This window comes from Azolla caroliniana, unplaced genomic scaffold (genome assembly GCF_043228905.1).
Source record: "Azolla caroliniana isolate FFs.n. ecotype wild unplaced genomic scaffold, voAzoCaro1.0.p SCAF_13, whole genome shotgun sequence".
In the NCBI taxonomy this organism is placed as follows: Eukaryota; Viridiplantae; Streptophyta; class Polypodiopsida; order Salviniales; family Salviniaceae; genus Azolla; species Azolla caroliniana.
In genome coordinates, this window is record NW_028230448.1 from 5,582,327 (window position 1) to 5,607,040 (window position 24,714).

At 41.9% G+C, this 24,714-nt stretch overlaps 1 protein-coding gene across 1 annotated transcript; it reads right to left on the reverse strand.

Annotated features, from left to right (window-relative positions):
* Positions 1 to 5,245: 5,245 nt before the first annotated feature.
* Positions 5,246 to 9,100, reverse strand: LOC147856009 (root allergen protein-like). Its single transcript, XM_087329553.1, has 2 exons — positions 8,840 to 9,100; positions 5,246 to 5,612 (listed from the first exon to the last, which is right to left on the reverse strand). Exons 1-2 carry the CDS (start codon positions 9,021 to 9,023, stop codon positions 5,329 to 5,331), a joined length of 468 nt encoding a protein of 155 aa, XP_087185679.1. The 5' UTR covers positions 9,024 to 9,100; the 3' UTR covers positions 5,246 to 5,328.
* Between the last annotated feature and the right edge of the window lie 15,614 nt (positions 9,101 to 24,714).

The following is a 24,714-nucleotide window of genomic DNA, read 5'->3' on the forward strand; positions in this document are numbered from 1 at the left end:
GTGTTCGAATGTCGTACCGAAGGATCAGAGATCGAAACCCGACAGTAAGTCAAAAGCATGCATATTCATGGGATACTCGGAATATGAGTTTGGCTATAGGCTATGGGACCTAGTTGACAAGAACGTGGTGAGGAATCGGGATGTAGTCTTCCTAGAAGACACGACTATTGCGGACTGGAAGAAATAGAAGTTGGAAATGGCTGTCAAGTCAACCCCGACAGCCAATCGGTACAATCGAATCCAAGTCGGTCAACTCGGAGAGACCGACCGACTGTGAGTCTGAATCGACAAAGCTACTAAGGTCGATCAAGGAATATGAATTGGAGTCGTCCAACCTGGAGATGTTGATTGACATACATGAACCCAACCCGAGAAAGTAGTTGTCAGAGACATCCGAACAAGAGCCAACAACGAGTGGAAGGAGGTACCCACTCAAGGAAAGGAAATCCCAGACAACATATGCTAGTCAATACATCCTCTTGACTTATGAAGGTGAACGAGAGTGCTATGATGAAGCCATTGCCAATGATTACAGAGAGAAATGGTTGAGCGCGATACAAGATGAAATGGACTTCTTGCATGAAAACTACACCTATGACCTAGTAGAGTTGTAGAAAGGTAAGAGAGCACTCAGGAGTAAGTGGGTCTACAAGGTGAAGACTGGAGAAGCCAACAACATGCCCAGGTATAAAGCCCGTATAGTGGTTAAGGGGTTTCAGCAAAAAAAGGGCGTCGACTTCGAAGAGATATTCGCACCAGTCGTGAAGATCACATTCATCCAAACTATTCTGAGCATAGCTGCCAGCATGGATCTGGAGATCAAATAGTTGGATGTCAAGACAACATTCTTTCACGAGGATCTGGATGAAGAAATCTACATACAATAGCCCAAAGGCTTTGTGGAGAAAGGGAAAGAGAATCTAGTGTGTCAACTGAAGAAAAGCTTGTGTGGATTGAAACAAGCTCCACACCAATAATACAAGAAGTTTGAATACTTCATGGTGGAACATGGGTTCCAGAAAACACAAGTTGGTCATTGTGTGTCTGTCAAAAGGTACGACAAATGAGACTTCTTGATTCTCTTGTAATATGTGGATGACATGTTGATAGTCAACCAAGACACAAGAAAGATTGGTAGCTTGAAGAAAGCTCTAGGCAAGCCGTTTGCCATGAAAGATCTTGGACCAACCAAACAGATTTTGGGGATGCACATAGTTCGAGACAGAATTGAGAAAGCGATAGGATTGTCACAAGAGAGATATTTGACTAAAGTCCTTGAAAGATTCAACACATTGGACGAAAGTCGGTAAGCTCGGTATTGCCGAGAAACAGCAAATTGAATGCTAAGCAATACCCGAGAAGAGAGAAGGAAAAGGCCGAGATGAGGGTACTATCATATGCCTCAGCCGTCGACAGTTTAATGTATGCTATGGTCTGCACAAGACCAGATATAGCATTCGTTGTGGGAGCAGTGAGCCAATATATGAGTAAAACAATAAGAGAACATTCGGCAACGGTGAAGTGGATACTCAGGTACTTTAAAGGCACCTCGCAAGTATGCCTTTGGTATGGTGTCGAAAAAACTATGTTGGAAAGTTTTACCAACTCGGACATGTCGGGGGATGCAGACTCAAGACGATCCACATCAGGGTACGTGATGACCTATGTAGGGGAAGCAATGTCGTGGCAGTCAGATTGAAAAAGTCTATAGCTTTGTCAACTATAGAGGCAAAGCATATGGCAGTGGTGGAGGCCGACAAGGAGCTAATTTGGATGAAGAGTTTCCTCAGCGAACTCGGGATGAAGCAAGAAGAATTCTTGCTCCATTATGATAATCAGAGTGCCATACATCTAGCCAAGAATGTTGTGTACCATTCGCAGGCTAAGCATATACAAAGAAGGTATCACTCATTGCAAGAGAAGGTAGATGAAGGAGAGTTTACCCTGGTGAACATCCATACTGACAATAATGGATCCAACATGTTGACAAAGAACCTACCAATGGACAAAATTAGAGCTTGTCGACAAAAGATAGGATTGACTGACTTCCTCCCACATGAGTGAAGGGGGAGTTTGTTGGCAATATGTTCTTCCAGTTGGAGGAGCCGACTGTTCGGGTTGAGAAGAGTCGATAGTCGAAGACAGGGACGAGCTGACTGTTTGGGCCGAGCAGAGCCGACAGTTGAAGACAAGGAGGAGTCGATTGTTCAGGGAGAGTAGACAACTAAAGAGTCGACAGTAGAGAGTCGACTGATTAACTATCGATTATTATTATAACTATAATAATACTACTAGCAATGTGTGGTAGGGGCTACACTTGTAAATACTCCATATGATGCATGAGTGTATATATATAGGGAAAATATAGAGATAGATGTGTGTGAGCATAGAACACATAGCAGTGCGTGTGAAGCACGAGAGAGGATAAGAGTGAACCATGAAAGAGCGGCGCCATCAATATGTGTAACAGCATATGCCAAGAGCCCTGTGTGGCTGATACACTAGACAGAAACAGTGTTGTAACCTCCTCCATTTTATATCCACTGTATAATGAAGCTCTATTCTTCCGTGGTCTTCTCCCGTTTTAGGGTTTCCACGTTAAAATCTGTGTGCATTGTTTTTCGTGTGTGTCTAAGTAGTATATTTCAGTGTATTCCCTATCGTGGATTAAGGATTCGATTCGCAACAAGATAAAGAATTTCAACTCCTGTTTCCATAAGCTTTCTCAAAATGGTGTTATTGGTTTAGGGTTTGTTGATGATAATAATGTTGATGAAGATGGTAATGATGGGTGTGATGACAAGCATTGCAAGGTAGTGGTGGAGATTGATCAGCATTGTGGGGTGAGGCGTGGCACCTAGAATGGTGTAGGGTAAGCTAATTACGAGAGAGAGAGAGAGAGAGAGAAAGAGAGAGAGAGAGAGATGAGAGAGAACATCTTTATTCTTCATTCATTACCCATAAGAGGGTTAAATAGTTACAATGAGGTTAGATTTATAAGGGTGCATGACCCTCAAGCCATCCATACACATCACCCACTCACACCCTTTCCTATTTGTCCATTGACACTCACACTTACGTTCACACTCATACTCACATACATTTCACATTGACACAACACTATACTCTTTCACCCTCACTCATCACACTCAAATGTCTATACATCTCATATGGTCACAATAGTAGTCGATGCCATGTGTTTGCGCCAACCCATTGGCCACCCGTCCGGCCTTGTACTTGTTGATCGAGCTCTCAGAATTGTATTTCACCTTATACACCCAGCTACATCCAATCAGCTTTACTCCTTTGGGGAGATCAACGAGGTCCCATGTCTCATTGTCAACTAGAGGATGCATCTCTTCCTCCATAGCCGCTTTCCATTCCGCATCTTGTGTCGCCTCCACGTAGCTCTTTGGCTCACATATCTCTGCCACTTTAGTCATGTACGAATATTGATGCACCATGTACTCATGTACCCATACCTAATCACAGGGTTCTTCTAGCGAGATGATCGACGCAACTTTTTGTTGCCCGTCTTCAAGGTTCTTGTTGGTAAATTCTGACCTCAACTTTGAAGGTTCGTCATTGCTCATGGCCCCATCGGATTCGGTTCTATCTGATGTTCCCATATTGGTGCCATATCCCAACATCTTCTTCTTCCTCTTCTCCTTGTGGGTAGGCTATCTCCTCGGCTTCATCCACAGGGATTGCATGGCCGAGTCTCCATCACTCGCTAGCTCCTCTAAGAGTATAAAGTTTGAATCTTTGTTAGTACGATGTGAATTAAGAGCACTTATTGCCCTTTTTCTTTTCGAAGAGAAAGAATAATAATAATGCATTTGTAAATAATTACTTAGAGTAATTATGTTAGGCAGAATAGACAAAATAGATGTGTGTTATGTGTGTGTGAAAGAGGAGAGAGGAGAGACACAAGATAGATAAAAGATAAAAGACTCAAATGTATATTAACAAGGAGTAAAAAAACAAACTAGCAAACCAACATTTACAAAGGAAAGAGGAGAGTGCTTTATATTAAGTCACCCTCTTACTAAATTCTCTCTTTAAAACACCCACTCTCTCTCTCTCTCTCTAGCAACTTGGGGAATATGGAAACTGATTAGCTATGTGTCATATTGTATGATTCTAGGATACAGAGTTAAAGTTAGGAAGTAGTGGTGACCATTGACGTTTGAGTGTTTATACATTCACTATATAAGGTATGTTCACACACTAAACTTAGATTGAGTTTGATTTTCAACAACATTAAATGTAAATGAGGTTGGGTTTTCTTGGAGTTTTTGCTTTTGGTGACCTTTTTCTTTGAATTTTTTACTTTCTTTTCTTCTTGGATTCTTCTTTAGATTTTTTGACATTTTCTTGGGTTTTTAGACATTTAGGAGAAGGAGCTCTTCATTTCCAATCCTCGTCTTTCAGCAATGGAAGCTCAACCTCGTATTCGTCGTTTGGACACCATCGGAACCTCCAACTTTTTCCACCTAAATGTGACATCATGGATACATCATTTTTCCATGCCATCACCGTCCTTTCCCTTTACAATTTCAGTTACACCTTTTCTTACCATTTACCCTTATTTAAAAACATTTAAAACCCTACCTACGATTCAATAATTCACAATTATTTCACCAAATACCCCTCCTACCTACCAATATATATAGATAGATACATACATACATACATACATGCATACATGCATACATACAAACATACAAACATCAAAGCATATACATAAGCATACATCATCATATAAACACATATTCAAGAGTATTTGCATTCTGCACATAGAAATACACAAGTTGATTCCATAAACAAACTTTCCTCTATTAACGTACTTAGACCCACATATCTACAATCTCTAAACATACTTAAACAGGGTGTTGGTGCTAAAATCAACACATAATTGTGAGTAACTTCAATTCATCAACTCAACAAGTCATGTCAACCCATCCTCTCTTGTGTTAAGACCCCATTGGTCCAACTCACATTTCACACACACGCATGCATTCTCATCACAATGTGAATTATAACTAATTTGTAAACCCTATACATGCTTGGAGTTGGACTATTTTTAAACCATATTTATGCTCCAACAAAGGAGGTTCTTCATCCAAAACAAGACCTTTTTTGCACGAAAGAAAATCACGATCAAACAAGCCAAGCACATGCCTTCAAATTTTGAATGAAAACTCTCACAAACATAAGAAGAAAATATGGGAGAATTCTTTAATTAATACAATAGTTTATTGAATGTAAATACGATAGAACGTATACAAGAAAAATAGCATAAAATACTTGTAAAAATGAATTTTTTTAAGCAATGTCATTGATATGCAATTCTAGATAAGCGCCAAATGTGCACATCTCCTCTTTTAGATGCTCCTCGATTGCATCCATGAAATTCTCATCATATTCAAATATCCATTTAATGATGCTTGTATTTGGCTCAACTCCAGCTAAAACTTGAGCACTATAAGTCATGTTTGGATTAGAATGCTTTCCCAAATATCCTCCCTCAAAGATTGTAGCTTTGAAACTCATTTGTTCATGGTCAATGTTGTTCCATAGAAACTTGAGGTAATCAAATTTAGAAAAGTCTGAAGAAATCAAAAAAAGGTTATCAACGACAATGTTAAAAGTATAAATTGCATTTCAATAAGATCATATTTTTTATTTCTATGGAAAATATTGACAGAATATGATATGAAACATGTTTGTGGCACAATATATGATATCTTGCACAACAAAAGTAAGGATTACGTTAAATGGAAGCACAAGATATAACCCACTTGTGTGGCTAGGTATGTAGAAGCTCTTCTTGAATAAGGGGGACAAGTTGGATCTCTAAACAAAAGCCTTTATTTGGTGTAAACCAATAGCCAAATAAAGAAGTATTAATGCTAAGATAAAGTAGGATATTATAAGCTTGCCGTCCATGAGTACTAAAGGTAGATTTTCGTGGTCTCTTAAGCTCTCAAGAATGCAATCGTCTCAATTTCCAATGTCAACTACCATACCAAACAAGCTTTAAAAGATGTTGATAAAACCTAGTATGCCCATATATTAGTTGATAACATGTAAGGTGCACTTTTGTTGCAAAATGGTTAAGATGCAATGACAATATTTAACATTGATTCACCTTTCAAGGGCGTTAAAAACATTGTATGACATGTTCTTTATCTTAATGATTCAAATGGCTTGAAATCAGATAATTTACCCATTAATATGGATGCGACATTATGACTCTTTATAAGGTATAACTTTTGTTTTGTCATTTGTACTTGGAGTGCTCAACATGTTGGATAATATATTCCAAAGGTTACATCCAAGTGTTCATATTAGAGAACATCTCAAATTAATCATTGATAACTTTCAATTTGGCATTCCAATGTAATAGATTTGTTATATATTCATTCCATACCGAATCTTCCATGAGGATTGAGAATGGACTCATCACTGAACTCATTTCACAGCATTTTGTGCAACGTATATACTGTAGATGCAATGAAGTGAATGTACAACAAATGCACATATTATCCATTCATGTCAAAGCTATGTAAAAAAAGTTGATTGCTACATTTTTTAGATCATTTTAAAGAGGATTTTAGTATTTTTAAAGTGGCAAGTTCTTTTGTTGAAAGCACACTATGAAGGACATGGACAAATTTAATATAACCATTCTCTTGTGAATGAATCTAATCAAATTTTTCCGTGTCCTTTTTAGTACTTATAACAAAAGAACCTTGCAGCTTTAAAAATACTGACCTCTTTGAAATGATCTGAAAATCACAAAGTGGTTCATACAATGTATCTTTTAAGAATCTTCAAAATAGTGTATATGCATCACTTCCTTGCAAATGTACTAAACATCATGTTTACGTTAAGTATGAATTTCCTAAAGGAATATGTGGGTGTGACATATGTACATTGGAGGTTTGGATATTATAGATATTGGGGAGATAGAAAAGAAATTTCTATATCGTGTTACTATAGATCTCAATGGTTTAAGAAGGATAGCAATAATTATCTAGTTATTCCACAATATGGTAAACAAAAAGGAATGCTTTACATTTTACGAGATGGCACAAAAAGTAATGAGTATAAAAGCATTATCATGGATAGAAGTATGATTTGATGGTGAGGACTTAATTGAAGCCATATGTTTCTAAACTTTGTTTTCTAGGGCATTAATAAAGACTATAAAAAAGAGGCTTCAAGATCCAATGTTTCTTTCCGCATTGAAAATATGTTTCAAGATCCATTCAAATCTAAAGAAAATGCACATATCACCAATGAACATGTCTATTGGATCTACAAGCATTTTAGCATGAAAAACTATCGGTCTTAATGAGTTAAAATCACTTGCAAACTTTTATGGCATTCGAAAAAGATAGATAGGAAAGTGTTTTCTCCCATAATTTATAATTGATAATTTTTTTGATGAATATACAAATTTTAGACCGCAAGCTACCACGAAATGGCTTGGAAGATATTTCTTTGATGTTTGAGTACAATAAGTTGTAATGATGTGTGAAAAGAAATGCTACCCAAGCTTTTAAAGCTTTCGTTGATAAGGTTAATTCAATGTTTTTCGACTACAGCATGTGATAGAAGCTTTAGTCGCCTAAATCTAATAAAGAATAAGTTCAAAATTAGGCTAAAAAGCAATGCAGTAGATGCATTGATACGAGTATCCATTGAAGGACTTGAACTAGAAGAACATTACCTCATTGCCAACATTAGGTTGTGGCGAGAAAGCAAGGCATATCATCATATTTTTACAATAACATCTCATGAGCATGATGATGACATCTAGGAGTTCATAGAAGATATAGATTGGAACTTTGTAAATTCAATCTAATTTGTTTTAAAGTTTTATATATATTAGATCTAATTTTATCTAATATGTTGCTAATGCTAGTTTACAAAGTTTTGATAAGTGAATTTTGTTTACATAGTCAAGTATTTCTTTTTTTTGGAAATATATACATATATACTTTTTTGGATCCAAACTTTTGTGATTTATTTGATTTGGTATTGTGCTAGAATTTTATTTCCTGATTTGGAATGTGCTAATTTTTATTTTCAACATGTTCCGGTTGAAATTGTCGCTTGTAGGAAAGTGGCTAGTTAAAGTTTTAAATTTCCAATTAGGTAACACGTTCATTAGAAGCATGAAAATTTCCGGTAGGGGATATAGACTTTGGCAACACTAGTGTGCATTAAGTAAACAAGAAGTTATTATGGGAGAAAGAAAATCTTTTTTATGATGTTAAGGAATTAGAGATAGAACCATGCATAAGTCTTGTATTTAGATTTGTGTGATTTGACATTTGGATATGTATCATTTGACACATATATGGACTATAATTAAAACATGGCTTACTTAGATTTGTGAGACTTGACCCTCAAACATGGACTAAAAAATGCATGGGCTTCCTTAAAAGAACCAATTTAGGATACAAAGCACAAAATCATTGACTAAATTTAATGGGTAATTGAACGGCAATTCATAATAGGGATATGATGATGGAAATTATTGAAACATTATATTGCTCTCTAGACTCCATGCATTATACTAAGTCAATAGTACATAGAAATTGGCGCATGTCTTTTTTGAATGAATAGAAAGTAGGTGGATAGTTTCATATCCACTAAGTTGGAACTCATGATTTGTTCATGATAAACAAGTAATGCAATAGTTTATACATCAAGTCAATAATACATAGTTTGAGATAGTAAAAATGTATACCCACAAACACACATACACATACATATACTACATATACATATAATGCATCCATATGTAAGGAGGGAGAATTACTCTCAACATTGTAGTTTATTTGGCCAACGCCTCCAGTAGCAAGAGGGGGGCCATCCAAGTACTCAATCGAGGTGTAGTGTTGTGGGATTGCTTTCGGTAAGGTGATTTGGAAGTTCTTCATCCATACTCTCCAAACATCTTTTGGTGAATGCTTGATAACTATCTCGAGCTCAAATTGTTTCATTTTGTTTGTCTCACACACTATCCCACTCTCTCTCTCTCTCTCTCTCTCTCTCTCTTGATTACTTAGTATTCTTGCTTGTATATTCATACATACATATATATATGTGTGTGTGTGTGTGTATAATGTAGGTGTATATGTCTATTTATCATCATTTACATTATAAATTGAAATTTGTATTTTTTTGAGCTCTTGTGATAAACCTATGGGAAATACTTTAAAGAAAAACAAAATTTAAATGAATGTTAAAATTGTCGTTATAAAGCATTTATATAAAATTTAATAAATGTTAAAAGTGTCATTGTAAAGAATTTATGTATATAATATTTTGTAAATGTTAAAACTTACTTTTAAAACAAGAATTTCATTAAAAAAAACAATTAAATCGTTTAAACTACAATTTCTAACTGTTAAAATTGAACCGAACCGTTTTAACCATTAAGCTGCAGTTTCACGGTTCGGTGTGGTTCGAACTGAACCGTTGCTGATAGTTAATGAATATTGGTAACCTTGATGAAACAAAATAAAACCTTGTTGTCTTTGAATATGAAAGGGAACATGGGCAAGTAAATGAAATTGTAAGGGACAAATAGAACCTAACTTTGATTACTCTCCTTATTTTCTCTGGACCTCACTACTTTAGGATTACAAGCTTTACATAACCTTTTTCTCGTGAATATAAAACTTCATTACAAAAGTTGAAATACCACTATGGTTATTTTACACGAATCGGATCCCATTTACATCTAGTCAACTGAGACTAGTATGATGATACTTTAAACCAAATAAAATGATTCCTCGTTTGAGTTAAAATAATGGATTTGAGTTTTGTGTATTGCTTACTATAGGGCATCACAATGGTTCAAGGAAAAAACAGGGTATTAATTACTATAGGGCCTATTCATTTCGTAAGCAAGTAAATAAAGTTCAAGGAAACAATCAAAAGAAAAAGAAAAAGGAGAAAAAAAGGGTGTTACTTACTATAGGGTCTATTCATTTCATCAGTAGGTAGATAAACTTCAAGGAAACTATCAAATATTGGAAAATTTCTTATGTTTGAATTTTATAGGGTCTAAATCAAACCAAAGTGATGGATAGGAAAAAAGAGAAAGGGACAATTGAAGTAGTTAAATCAAACCAATGAAATAGTTAAATCTTGAACTAATATTGAAGCATGTTTCCAAGATTTAGATAAAGAATTTCAACTCGTGTTTCCATAAGCTTTCTCATAACACTACATCTCAATTGTTTAGATGGATGGACCCTCACTCATTTAGGGAGCAATCCTATACATAAACACCCTTATTGTACCTCTTGATTTTCTTGCATTTGAAACTATATTAATACATCAAAGCTCTATATAGCTTTGAACTCTCAACAATTACCTAGTTTATGTGCCAATGATCATATAATATTGATTGCATCATAGCCATGACAAGATGGTAAGATAATGATGGATGTCTTCTAACAACAACATGCATTGTTCCTCATACATTGCACCATTTCTTGCACATTGTGCAACCACGTATCCTTCTTGGACTTTTTCTCCAAAGAGGTTTACCTTTAGGTTCCAATCATATCATGTTGATTCCATCATAGCCGTGACATAATGGTAAGATAATGGTGGATGTCTGCTAACAACAACATGCATTGTTCCTCATACATTGCACCATTTCTTGCACATCGTGCAACCACGTATCCTTCTTGGACTTTTTCTCCAAAGAGGTTCACCATTTAGGTTCCAATCATATCATGTTGATTCCATCATAGCCGTGACATGATGGTAAGATAATGATGGATGTCTGCTAACAACAACGTGCATTGTTCCTCATACATTGCACCATTTCTTGCACATCGTGTAACCACGTATCCTTCTTGGACTTTTTCTCCAAAGAGGTTCGTCGTTTAGGTTCCAATGATAATATAATATTGATTCCATCATAGCCATGACATGATGGTAAGATAATGATGGATGTCTTCTAATAGCAACAGATTAGATGTTTCTAATAGTGAAAGAAACCACAATGAATTACCCCTTAATCTCCTATATGATGTGCATTCTAACGTGAGCATCACAGTGGTTAGAGATCAATCCTAATGTAAACATAAGACAAGGAAATATAAGATGGATTGATAAGAAAAAAGAGAGAAAAAAAGGTACTAATCCACTCGACCACCATCGGGCGAAGACATCGACACAGACTTGAGCCTTGATTGGCGTCCCATGGCATTGAGTCATACTAGTGTCGTGGAGAATTGCGACCACTAGGAGAAAGGTTTGTTAGATGCATGCGAACAAGGGTGTGAATGGATACACATGAAAGAAGTCTTATGTATAAACAATCATATTAAGTAGTATAGTATTAATAAGTACATGGTAGAGTATTTTAATAGGTACTTTATGATCCTTCAGAAAGAGGAGAATTATAGTGAGTGATAGAAGGAAATCATGGAGGGAATCTCTAATAGAAAACGATCAACAGAGCAACGTGATATAATGTCGACCCTCCCTCATTTTGGAGCTATAACATGGAAAATGGAAATACCACTATGATTATTTTACACGAATTGGATCCCATATACACCTCATCAAGTGAGACCAGTATGATGATATTGTAAACCATATCAAATGATTCCTTGTTTGAGTTAAATTAATGGATTTGAGTTTCATGTGCATAAAATGTACATCCATCAAACAAATTAATTGTAGGAACTCAATCATGTTAAAATATATATGTCAATTTAGTAGCTCTATTATCTTTTGTCACTTTTTCTTGGATTGGTTGAAAGGTCACACAATAGATGTATGGTCAAGCCAATAGATGTTTTTTCGTATTATTTTATTGTCAGTTATACTCATTTAATGAGCAAGAAGAATCACATCTCCACCTTCATCCATTTCTCCTTCTTTAGCCATGGCAAGAGCTCGATGGAGCTCTCTCTCTACTCTGTCTTGGTCTATGTCTGTAAAGTCGTTTCTGTTTGTCGGCTGTCAGTCGTGCCTGTTCATTGGCCATTTGTCGACCGTCGTCGTCGTGGACTATCCGACGGCCATCTTTCAGTTCGGCCGGCTGAATCATTGGTGGTCGTGTCTATTTGGCCAGTTTATTTTTTTTGTCATCTGGCTCGTTGGTCATCTCTCTTGGGTGGCTGTTTGGCCATACTCTCGGCTGGCCGAGCGTCTCAACTGTGCTCTTGGCCACACGTTTTGGCCGTCTTCTCGGTCGCGCGTCTCGGCCATGCTCTTGGTTGCATATCTTGCCCGTTGTTTCTCATTCATCACTTGGCCGTATTCTCGGCCGTGCATGGCCATCGACCCGGCCACCATTGTTCAGCCACCATTGTCCGACTCATCTATGCCTCGAGTCTCACCTCTGCCCGTGTCTCCCTATGCAGCTGCCTCGTCTTGATTGTCCTTTTTGCCTCTCCCTGAAGCTCTCTCTTCTTGAGTTGCACTTAGATTTGGGTAGATCTAGAGGTCAATCTCGTGGTATATTCATAGTATGAAAACTCTTGAACTACTTTTTGAGATTCTTTGAGAAGACCAACATCATCTTGCTGCACAGAGCTTAAATGAGGACATGCATAATGACATGAATTAACAAACAACCACACCTTTCTTCAGTGCAATCATGTCTTTCAAGCATATCTTGAAATTTATCTTGAAATTGATGCAGTCCATGACGCAACATCTTTGACTCAAGCATATAAAGCACTTTCTGAGTTGCATCAAGAAAGCCATACCTAGCATACATATAAACCAATGTACTTCCACCGCTTTTTGATACTAGAATATGCATTTTTGTAAAAGAATAGTGTGCGGAAGTAATAGAAAACCGAAAAACAGAAACACAGGTTTAATGGAGAGCTTGAATATACATAGTACGTGGGAGAGTCAGAGAAAGAGCAAAACATAAAACTCTATTAAAAAATTAACTCTCAAACTCTGTACATCATATGTGTTTAGTGAACACTTTTATACAAGTCCATACGGACTGACAGAAGTACGGTGTACTTCAATGCTCACTCGAGCGTCTGCCACTAACTATGAGACTATTAACTATCTAGTAGTCTAGGCTACTACTAGGCTTCCAGTTACTGTTTGATCCAGCTCACCGGCTCCCTAGCTCACCGGCTCAATTGCTCGTCGGCTTGCCGATCCGTCTCACTGATCCGGTTTCATCCTTCCGGTTGTCGATCTGGCTCAGGCTTATTCAGCCGATACGGATCTGGTTGAGCTTGCCGCTCAACAATTTTAGATCCATTTCTTGGATCTTTAAGCTTTTCCCAAGTAATTAGTAAGGCCACAAGAGTGACACTACACATGCAAACAGGAACATTCATCTCCATTTCCTCATATAATGTCAAGTGTTCTTGGGTGGGCATTGAAGGAGGAGAACTGGGTAATGGAAACAGAGGAAGGGTACTCCGAAGCTAGCAGAAGTTGAGATGGAGCAAGTGACACAGGGTAGGTCTAGGGTAAGGGCAAGCTATGGTGATAATCTTCTTTTTCTTCTTCAAGCTCGGCTATGAATTGGACATATAGATAAAGGGAGAGAGACTTCTTCTCAAGGTGGGGGAAACTTAATAAGCTCCTCTCATGGCACACCTACCCTTTCTTTCTCTAGTTGCACCAACACACAAATATAGAGGAGCAGAGAGGGAGTGGGAGCTTTAGGCACCATGGCCATGGATGACGTTTCTTGGCTTTAGGTTTCCTTCACAATAGCACACACCCACACACTTGGGCATACTCGCAAATAAGACAGAGATGCAAACCCTAAACTTCTTCTCAAAGGAGGGTTGTCCGTTTAGACGTGCCAAAAGTGTTCTAGGCTTCACCCCCCTCCCAAGGGGGTACGATATATAGAGAGAAGGAGAGAGTGAAAATAAGAATGACACCCAAAATAAGAGGGAAAAAGTTATTCATTACAACGGTTACATGACTGTTATAAATAAGACCGTTATTATGTGCATGTGTCCATACACATACTCGTCCTCACACACACATTTACTTTACACATACACATCAACCACATCATTACACCTACCCTTATGCCTCCCCGTATATTCTTACGGGTAACATCTTCTACCAACAAGACTAGATGTTTTGAATAGTGAAAGAAACAACAACAAACTGTCAAGATTCAAACTCTTGACCTCTTGTATTATAGTCAAATGCTATATTGTAACCAACACATCCAAGTACATGGTCATGTGTTCATGACACAGTCCTGGGTTCAAGTCCACATGAAGCATAATGTTCACGGATTCATGACACTCCTGACACAGTCCTAGGCTCAAGTCCAAGTGAAGCATAATGTTCATGAATTCATGACACAAACTACTCCTTAATCTCCTATATGCTTGTGCATTCTAACTTGGGCATCACAATGATTAGAGATTATTCCTAATGTAAACATAAGACAAGGAAATATAAGATAGATATATAAGAAAAAAGAGAAAAAAGGGTATTGATCCACCTGATCACCACCGAGCGAAGTGATCGAGATATAATCGAGCCTTGATTGGCGTCCCACACCACTGCCATGACATCAAGTTGTACTAGTGTCGTGGATGATTGCGGTCACTAGGAGAAAGGTCCGTCAGATGTGTGTGAACAAGGGTGTGAACGGATGTACATGAAAGAAGTCTTATGTATAAACAATCATAAGTATTATAGTATTAACAAGTACAAGGTAGAGTATTTTAATAGGTACTTTATGATTCAGCAAAAAGAGTGATGGGAGGAAATCGCGAAGGGAATATCTCACAGAAAATGAGTAACAAAGTATCATGGAGATTAACAAGGAAGGGAAGATGTTTGTTTGAGACATAAGTCATTTTGGAGGAAAAGGTGCCGTCAAATTGTGTTTTGGAGTACTATAGGTTTCCTGTAACAATCAACCGGTTAAGTGGTGTGCAACCTCTGCTTGTGTTGGAAGCTCGTGTGCTCCCGACTAAGGGCTCACTAGTCTGCAAGATTGTTGAGCTCGAAGTTTTGTTTCTGGCCCAAGGCTAACTTTATATTCTTTCTTAGTGTTTAATCGATTATTTGGAGTTGATTTATCTGGGTGCTCACTCTATGATGCTTGTTTGTCTCTCCTTGAGTTGTGTCAATATTCCTAACTTGTTTGTGGTGTTCAGGGAGGTATCACTCTTCTCTCCTTTGTTCTACACTTGCTGACTCATGTCTGTGAGCATGTGTATTCATCATATGGATTCTGGTGATAGAGCCATATCGGATACGACTCTATGAGCTCGTGTCCTCATTAAACAGACTGGGGTAACTAGGCTAGATCGGTCACTACGAACCTCAACTGCCACTCATTCTTAACCTCAATTGGTAAAGGTGCTCTGAGAAGCTCATAGATTGTGGGAGACCTTCGAAGAGGGGCTATTAGAGACATACGACTATGAGAGGCCAAAGGGGCGAGATCATTGCGAGTTTTGACAGGTGGGGAATGTTAGCGAAGGCCCATCGAGGCACAATGGAAGCATTCCTAGAGTTTGAGCGACGCTATGCTCGACTCTCATAGCGGGAACAATGACTGGTGGGCATGATAAGGTCTTATTATTCATGAAGTCCATTGACTCAAGGGAATATATGGCCATAGGACTCAAGCTCAAAGACGATGATGGCCTCACCGAGGACTAGATTGACGTAGAGAATGTAACAAGAAGCACACAAGACCCTCGCCGGCCATGGCATGGTCCGCCAACGGTTAAAGGAGGGTGAAGTGCGATGGCGTGCCATCACAAAAAGAAGTGGGCGTGCCAGGGATGGTTTGGCGGTGCTCGACGTCAAGTCCTTGATAAGGCAAGAGAGGTCTATTACAGAGTTAGGATCAGAAGGATCGAAGGTTGAGGAGGAAGTCGCTTCCTTGGGCACAAAGGACAGGGCCTATATGGAGGTTGAGATACGGTGCAACAGTACCATGGGAGGGGCTGTAGAGCAAGACTCTCTCTCACCTTGCGAAGGAATGACAGATGAGGATAAGGTTGGGAACTATGGAGGGATAGACGCTGATTCAAGAGTGGATTTCCCACACCAGTTCTTGGCACTTTGGCAGTTGTGCCCGACAACCAATTTGAGACCGAAGAGACGGAAGGTGATGATAGGAAAATAAAGGACCAAGCCAACGAAGATGATGACAATGAGACATTTGGTGAAAGACGAGATCTCCCCACACTGGTTCTAGAGACTTTGGTGGGCCCATGTGTCAATATCAAAAAGTGGAGAACAGAGACAATAACAAGGAGGAGGAGGAGGATGACAATAGAAAATGGGATCTCTCCACACTAGTTCCAGAGACTTTGGCAGTTCTGCTCGAGAGCCAACATGAGACTACAAAAATGTAAGATGGCGATAAGGAGACAAGGCCCGACGCCAGTGTATGTGAAGGGAAGGAGGTTGTCAACGATGAGGCTCAGTACAAAGCTGAGGGAAAGCTAAATGAAGAGGCAAGAGGTGGCAAGGAAGGGGGGGGCAAGAACTGACCCGGAAGGAAAATGGTTTGGTCTGATACCAGTCGATCAAACCCGACTCACATGAGATCTAACTCGAACGAAACCGATTGGTCGAACCCGATCTAGAAGGAAGCCGACCTGATCGAGACCGATTGAACGAGATCAATTTGGCCAACTTGAAGGGAGGATCCAAACAAAAATTGACTAAACCAGAACACGACCGACCAAGATCGATCCAAATAGAAGTTGAGTTGGCCTAGTTGATGGTCGAAGTGATCAACTGGTGACATCTGGTCGGGGTTGGTGGGAGCAATGAGGAGGCCAAGCAAGCATGACGACTATGAGGAAGAAGACAAAGATCAAGAAGAATCCTCCACACTTAAACCTGAGACTTTGGCAGTTGCGGATCAACATAAGACCGGAGAGACAGAGGGTGGTGGCGAGGAGTCGGAGGTTGAAGCGGGCAAGGGTTTCGGAAAGGATGAAAGGAGTGTTATGGTGGACAATCAAAGCCAAGAAGGCCAATCAGATTAGAAGCATGATCCTCAAGACAAGGCGGCGATATTGGAGGCCATGGAAGAGACCAAACTAGACGACACTAACACGGATGTCAGGATGGTGGTGGACTCTACCGTAAGAGAAGACCACAACAAAATGAGAAGCGTGTAATATGGTCACATAAGGGCCTAGGGATGAGCTTATATTCGAAGGAGATCGATGTCAATGAGAAGCGATCAAAGAATAAAGAAGGACGACACACCAAAGTGCTTGGGTCAAAGGACAGTTGGGCTGGAAGCAACACATACAAGGTGCATGACAAACAGTATCCGGCATGCGGTGTGAATGGTTGGGATCTCAATTGGAGGACATGGGAAGAGGTGAAAGGAAGAGGGGTTTGGTAGGCAAAGCGCAAGGACATGGTCGCTCCTTCTGGTCAAGACCACCGATGAGACGAAATGGACTATAGGAGTTGGTGCATACTGATGTGTGTCAAGTGGACATGAAATCACATGCTGGATCACAGTACTTCGTGACGTTCATAGATGACCATAGCTGGAAGTTGTGGGTCTCTTCAAGTGTTGTCCATCTTCAAGGAGCTCCATGCAAGAGGGGAAAGGGAAACCGGTCGGAAGCTAAAGGCAATTCGAGCAGATAATGGAGGCAAATATTGAGGGCAGTTCAAGGAGTACTGCGGGTCAAAGGGAATCCGGCTTGAATTTATCATGCCGAAGACGCCGGAACTGAACGGGCTGGCCGAACGGATGAATTGGACCGTAATGGAGAGAGTTTAGTGCATGTTGGCATATGCAAAGCTACCCAAGATGTTTTGGGCTAAGGCGCTAATGAGAGCGACCTATGTGATAAATAGATCACCCTCAGCATATGGACCGATAAGGACGTGTCTTACCGGCATCTGAAGGTGTTCGGTGTCTCGCTTATGTGCGTGTTGCAAAAGACAAGAGAGCGAAGTTGGATCTGAAGTCCCAAACTTGCATATTCCTCGGATACGGTGACGATCAGTTTGGCTACCGAGTGTTGGACCTGATTGACAAGAAGGTTTTCCGGAGTCGGGACTTCATCTTCATGGAGGATAAGACCATTGCTGATTGGGAGTCGGAGAAGAAGTGTTGAGTGAGAAGCTCAACATTGGGTGTGTAATACGGTGCGTAACCCAATGCGTAGACTGGACACGAAAGTTAGTACGCATAAATTGGCCGAAAGGCCGTTAGAGAGATATTCCTCATAAGGAATAATTTTGGGAGTGAGTGTCGAGGCTCATTTATGAGCGGTCAAGTACTGTTAGTACTTGTGTCAGCCCGATTGTCAGGGCTTGTATAAAAGGTGCTCACTGAGCACGAAGTATGTACAGAGTGTTATTATTTTTAAAATTGAACTATTGTGTGTGATCTCTCTCTCCATCTCTGTGTTTTCTGTGTTTAATGAACTGTCTTATTTCCAAACTGTATACATTGTGTTTACACATACGCTTCCGCACACGCTATTCTTTACATGGTATTAGAGCGCGAGGGTTGAAGTCCTCTGCAGTCGACAAGAAAAGCTTGCGACCAAACAGAGTTGAAGTTGTTCTTTGTTTTTCGGAAAAGGAAAAGATAGCAAAATGGACAGAGGTATGGGAAGCTCACTTCCAACTAAAAAGCTTGACAAAAGCAACTACGCATCTTGGTCATACAAGATGCACCAATACCTGCTCGGCCATGGCTACTGGAGTTACATCGAAGGAGCTAATAATACAGCACCCAACTTGACACACAAGGATTTTTCGGCTTGGGAACAAGCGGCAAGCAAAGATCTCTATTGCTTTGCCTCTTGTGTGAGCGACCAGCTATTAAGCTACATTTGGGATGCTAAGATGCTAAAGGACGCGTGGGAAAATCTCAAAAAGATTTTCGCCGCTAGCACAATGGCTAGGAAGCTACAACTCAAATAGGAGCTCAACAATGTCAGATAGAAAGATCTGTTTGTGGCAGATTAGAGGCTCGGATCAAGGAAATCTGCAACTCTCTCGCCTCCGTCAACGTGAACGTCGAGGAGGACGAGATAGTGCAAGTGTGCCTTGGTGGGCAAGTGTCCAAGTTCGGAGCTTTCCGAACGATAGTCTGTACGAGGGAGAATACGCCTTCGTTTTTTGAGCTTCAGTCAATGTTGCTCATGGAGGAAAACCACGCACGTGCGTCGATGAGTATGCGCACCGACGACAAGATGTTATACACGGAGGAAGATAGGCCCCGTGGTCATGGTGGATGAGGTGGATCAACGCGCAATGGAGGCAGCCGAAAAGAGCAGAATGGACGGCATAATTGAGATGCCGGAAGCAATTCCGAACCCTCCGGAAGTAGGGGGAGTCATGGCGGCGCCGGAAGATGGCAAGAGAAGGCCACATCGGAATGCAGGTACTGTGGAAAGAAATGCCATAGAGAGAGCGAGTGCTGGAAGAAACAAACCGATTCAGACAAAGCTGGATCAAGCGGAAGAGACGCAAGAAGGTGTCAAAAGTCACACTACACTGAGGGCTCTGAACGAGTCGGAAATGGATCAGGCCCAACCTTCGTAATGAAGCATAAGGCCAACTCGATGGCTGTGAACACCTCGAAACTGAGCGAGGTGTGGTATGTCGATTCCGGAGTGTCAAATCATATGATGAGTCACGAGGAATGGTTCTCGTACTTGGAGAAACTGGAATCGCAAGGAGTTGTCTAGAGCAGACGACACTCCACATACCATCGAACATGTTAGGGAAGTTCCCCTCACACACATCGGGCAGAAAGGGAAGCTTATGAATGTGTTGCACGTCCCAACAATAATGAAGAACTTGGTGTCTGTTACCCGGCCGGCAAGAAGGCTTAAGGAGATCCAAACCAGAGTGTGAAAGGAATAGTTTATTCGGGAACTGTTGTAATTAGTAATCTTAATATATATTAATATATGAGAAGATGTGGACGGACGGACCGGAATCGGTATGCCGATCCGGATCCGGACCGATCCCGAAAAGGTTCCGGTTGGCACCGTTTTGTACTTCACACCGGAGAATTATATAAAGGCCCGGTTACAATGTAATCGACAATGGATAATTAATAGAACGTATTGCCTTAATCTTTCAGTATTGATTACCGTTCTGTGCTTATTGTATATCTTATGTGTGTTAATGATGTATTGCTAAGTAATCGATTAAGGCCTAATTAAGCGTTGTGTCGTAAGTCATCCTGCCATAACACCCTTTGGTGAAGTGTCTTAAGTGGACACCCTGTGTTAGGTTGTTGTCCGGCCCTAGGATTAACACAGTTTTTGGTGACCACGATTCCTGCACAATCGCAGTGAACAATGGTGGGAATGGATGACTAGGCCAACAGACGACCCGGTTACAGAGAGAGCACGAAGACTTGCTGAACGGCGAAGACGGCGGGAGGCTTTCCAGCAAGCAACGGAAGAAATCCGATCGGATCGATCATTTTCCAAAGTGATCCGGAAAGTGGTGGAGGAGTCGCTCCATTTGCAACAAGACGCCTACCCGGACGAAGGAAGCAGCTTAAGCAGCCTCCGGGAAGCGGAATCCCTTCTCCAGGCCTTGGCTGGAAGAGCCGGCGAATCCGAAGCATTTTTAGTGCTGGAATCGAATTCGGAGGGGGGTTACAACGCGCACACGAACTATCGCAGCAGTAATGACACCCCAGGAGGACCGGAGGACGAGGAGTCGGATACATTACTGACACCGGAACCAGAGTTGTCAGACCGGGAACCCCCGACACTAGACGTCGAGCAACCTCCGGAGACGGAAGAAGACAAAGAATGACCTCCGACACCGGAAGTCGAGCTGGCAACACCAAAGGAAGACCGGCAAAGACCTCCGACGCCGACGGAACAACAGGAAAGACCACCGACACCGCCAGCCCGCGTACCGACACCGGACGACGACATGCCGTTCCAGTACTCCAAGTATAGGGATGACCCAGACGCGGAGGCTCATGTTCACGCGTTTCAACAAACATGGGAGGCGAACCATGTGTCACAACGGTTAACCATGGCTGAAGAGGAACGATCTAAGATAGCCGAATTCGGCGTGACATTGGAAGGACCGGCCGCACGATGGCACTGGACACAAGACCCTAGCACCATCACCACCTTTGCGGACCTGAAAGATAGATTCTTGCACTTCTTTCAGAAGGAGGTGGACCAGAGAGAAATGATGGGCCTATTTTATACCATCCGGTAGGACCCCGGGGAGAGCATTCGGCAGTTTGTCATCCGGTTTCAACGGATGCACAGTCAGCTTACCCGCGCAACTCCGGAGGAAGAAACACGGGCTATATTTTTAGCCGCGCTCCGGGAACCTCTACGAATGGTATGCACGGTCATCGACTTTCGCACAAGCACCGTCGACCAGGTCATCGACTGGGTTAGAGAAATGGAGAAAACGAGCTCTTGGCTAACAATGGGAGACCTCCAACGAGCGTTACAAACCGATGAGGATCTCCGGTTCCGGCAAGCAATCCAATGCACGACCTGCTTGAATTCCGGACACTTGTCACTAGAGTGCACCATGCGGACGCACTGCTTACTTTGCCAATCTACGAGCCACACGATGGACCGGTGCGAATATAACTTATTGAATCGGCAAGCACCACCAGTCCGGCAAATCGAGCCACGTAGTAGCCGAGACGAAGAAGATGAACGTTGGCGGCGAGAGGAGTGATATCGACCAGCACAGGATGTCCGGTACGACAATCGACGAGAGAACTATGACCGGTACCGAGATTACAACGGACGGTACGAGCATCACAATCGGGATCACTCCCCCGGGTATTACCAACGACGGGAAGATTACGGGAGATATGACGACCAACCCCGTCAAGGGTACCGTAACAAAAGGAACTTTAATAAAAAACGGCAGTTCAAAAAAGGGAGCCACCCACGTGAACCGGCAAAAGGCGCATCAAGCAGCCAACCGGACCAAAGTCCCGCGGTCACCACGGGTCCTCCACCGGGTACAGGAAACAATGCCGAATCCAACAATACCTGGAAAGCATATTGCTATTATTGCCGGCAAGAAGGACATTATAGTAATCAATGTCCGGCAAAGAGCAATGACAAGCGACCGGCAGTAAACATGGTAGTCGCCGAAGTCGCCGACCTACAACAGGTTACCACAAGGTCGAAGGGCAAGACGAAGGAATGGGAGACACAAGAGGACATCTGGAAGCAGAGAATAGAATGGGTGAAAAAGGCAAATGAGCGAAACATAGCAATTGTCGCATTATAGGGAGCAGGAGGCGGATACGGTCAGAATCATCAAGCAATTGAAAGAGGAGCGACAAGCCGCAGAGAACAAATCACGGATGGGAACCGAACGGATCCAGTGCATACTCCGGTCATGGCTCACCAAGACAAAAAGCTTGATTGACGAGAGCTCTGTGCGATGGTGGACGAAATGGGCGCAGAATACGGCGGAACTCCAATTGCTCAGGGCGGACGTAGAAAACCGACGGAAGGAGGATGACGACTGTTATACGCTGACATCGGAGGACTTCACCGCCAGAAGGGATGAGCTGGCCGAAGATTTCATAACCCTGGCGGATGAACAATTGGTGCAGGTCCGGCAGCTCGTAGCTCAACTAGATGACGATCGGCTGGAGGCTCAAATCCAGTTTGACATCGGGAAGAAAAAGCGAGGAAGGCGGCAACGGTCAACCTTAGTGATGAGGAACCGTCGCCGATACAAGGACTAGACGGGGACCAGGCCGGGATCAGTCAGCCAGCAACAACTTCGACGGAGGAGACAACGAAGGAAACGCCGGCGCCAGAGCGACAAATGGAGCAGCAACCCCAAACGGAGAAGGCACAAACGGAGCAGCCAGAGACACAAACGGAACAACAGCCACAACAACAACAACAGATTCCTGACGAGCCATTGGAAATTCTGGAGCAAAGCATTCTGGAAATTATGGACGAAGCGTAACAGGGCCGGATAATGGGTTCGACGTACAAGGCACTGTCCCACGGGTGTGCCATGTGTTACCCGGCCAGCAAGAAGGCTTAAGGAGATCCAAACCAGAGTGTGAAAGGAATAGTTTATTCGGGAACTGTTGTAATTAGTAATCGTAATATATATTAATATATGAGAAGATGTGGATGAACGGACCAGAATCGGTATGCCGATCCGGATTCGGACCGATCCCGAAAAGGTGCCGGTTGGCACCGTTTTGTACTTCGCACCGGAGACCTATATAAAGGCCTAATTACAATGTAATCGACAACGGATAATTAATAGAACGTATTGCCTTAATCTTTCAGTATTGATTACCGTTCTGTGCTTATTGTATATCTTACGTGTGTTAATGATGTATTGCTAAGTAATCGATTAAGGTCTAATTAAGCGTTGTGTCGTAAGTCATCCTGCCGTAACACCCTTTGGTGAAGTATCTTAAGTGGACACCCTGTGTTAGGCTGTTGTCCGGCCCTAGGATTAACAGTGTCGATTGGTCAGATCGTCGACCAAGGGATGCAGGTTCGATTCACGCATCTTGGCTGCTTCATCGAAGAAGAAGGCAAAGTCATTGCACAAGGGAGCCGTGAAGAGAGGATGTTTATCCTCGAAACCAACAATGTGGGCACCGCAATGTTCGCAAAAGGACAAAAGGTCGAGTCGGATATCGACCTATGGCACAAGCGGTTTGGCCACGTAACTTTCCCACGACTTCGTGAAATGCAGACGAAGAACATCATTTTCGGATTGTCAAAATTTTCGGGCCGTAATGCCTAAGTTTGCGAAGCTTGCCAAATGGGAAAACAACACCGACTTCCATTCCCCAACGAGCGTAATCGGAGCCGAAATCTGCTTGATTTGATCCACTCGGATGTGTGGGGACCGGAACAGAACGTGACTCTTGGTGGAAGCCGTTACTTTGTAACCTTCATCGATTATTTCACTCGGCATACGTGGGCATGCACGATCGTGAAGAAGAGCAAAGTCTTCGTACGTTTCCTGGAGGTAAAAAGCCTTGCGGAAAGGGAAACGGGGCATAAGATCAACTGCCTATGGTCCAATGGCTGGAAGGAGTACTTCTCCGACTAGTTCACATGTTATCTACGGAAGGAGGGAATTGAATGCGAATTCTCGTCTAGATATACGCCGGGGCAGAACAACGTAGCCGAAAGGAAGAATCAGACGATTGAAGAAGCGGTCAGGGCAATGCTTGAAGAGAAGCACATGCCGAAATTTTATTGGGCCGAAGCCATGAGGACGGCTGTGTACTTGCAGAATCGGACTTCTGCTAATGGAGGAGTGTCGCCACATGAGCTATATTTCGGAAAGAAGCCGAACTTGGCACACTTGAGGATTTTCGGTAGCATCACGTATGTACACGTGCCGAAGGAGAAAAGGAGGAAGCTGGATGCCAAAGCCGAGAAATGTAACTTGGTCGGCTATTCAGACGAGCGGAAGGGGTATAAGTGTTATAACCGCCGAACAAAGGAAGTACGCATAAGTCCTGATGTCGTATTCGACGAATCCACTTCGTGGTACTTGCCTTCTTCTCCAATACCTCACAACTCCATTTCGATTTCTGAAGAAGAAGACAGTGAGGTCGAAATTCCTTTACACGATGAAGAAATCGGAGCTCTGAGATAGAGTCCGATATCATTTCGGCTGAGTGGGCCGAATGAGGGGTTGGGCCGAGATGGCCAACCAGATGAAGAGGTGGCGAGTAGT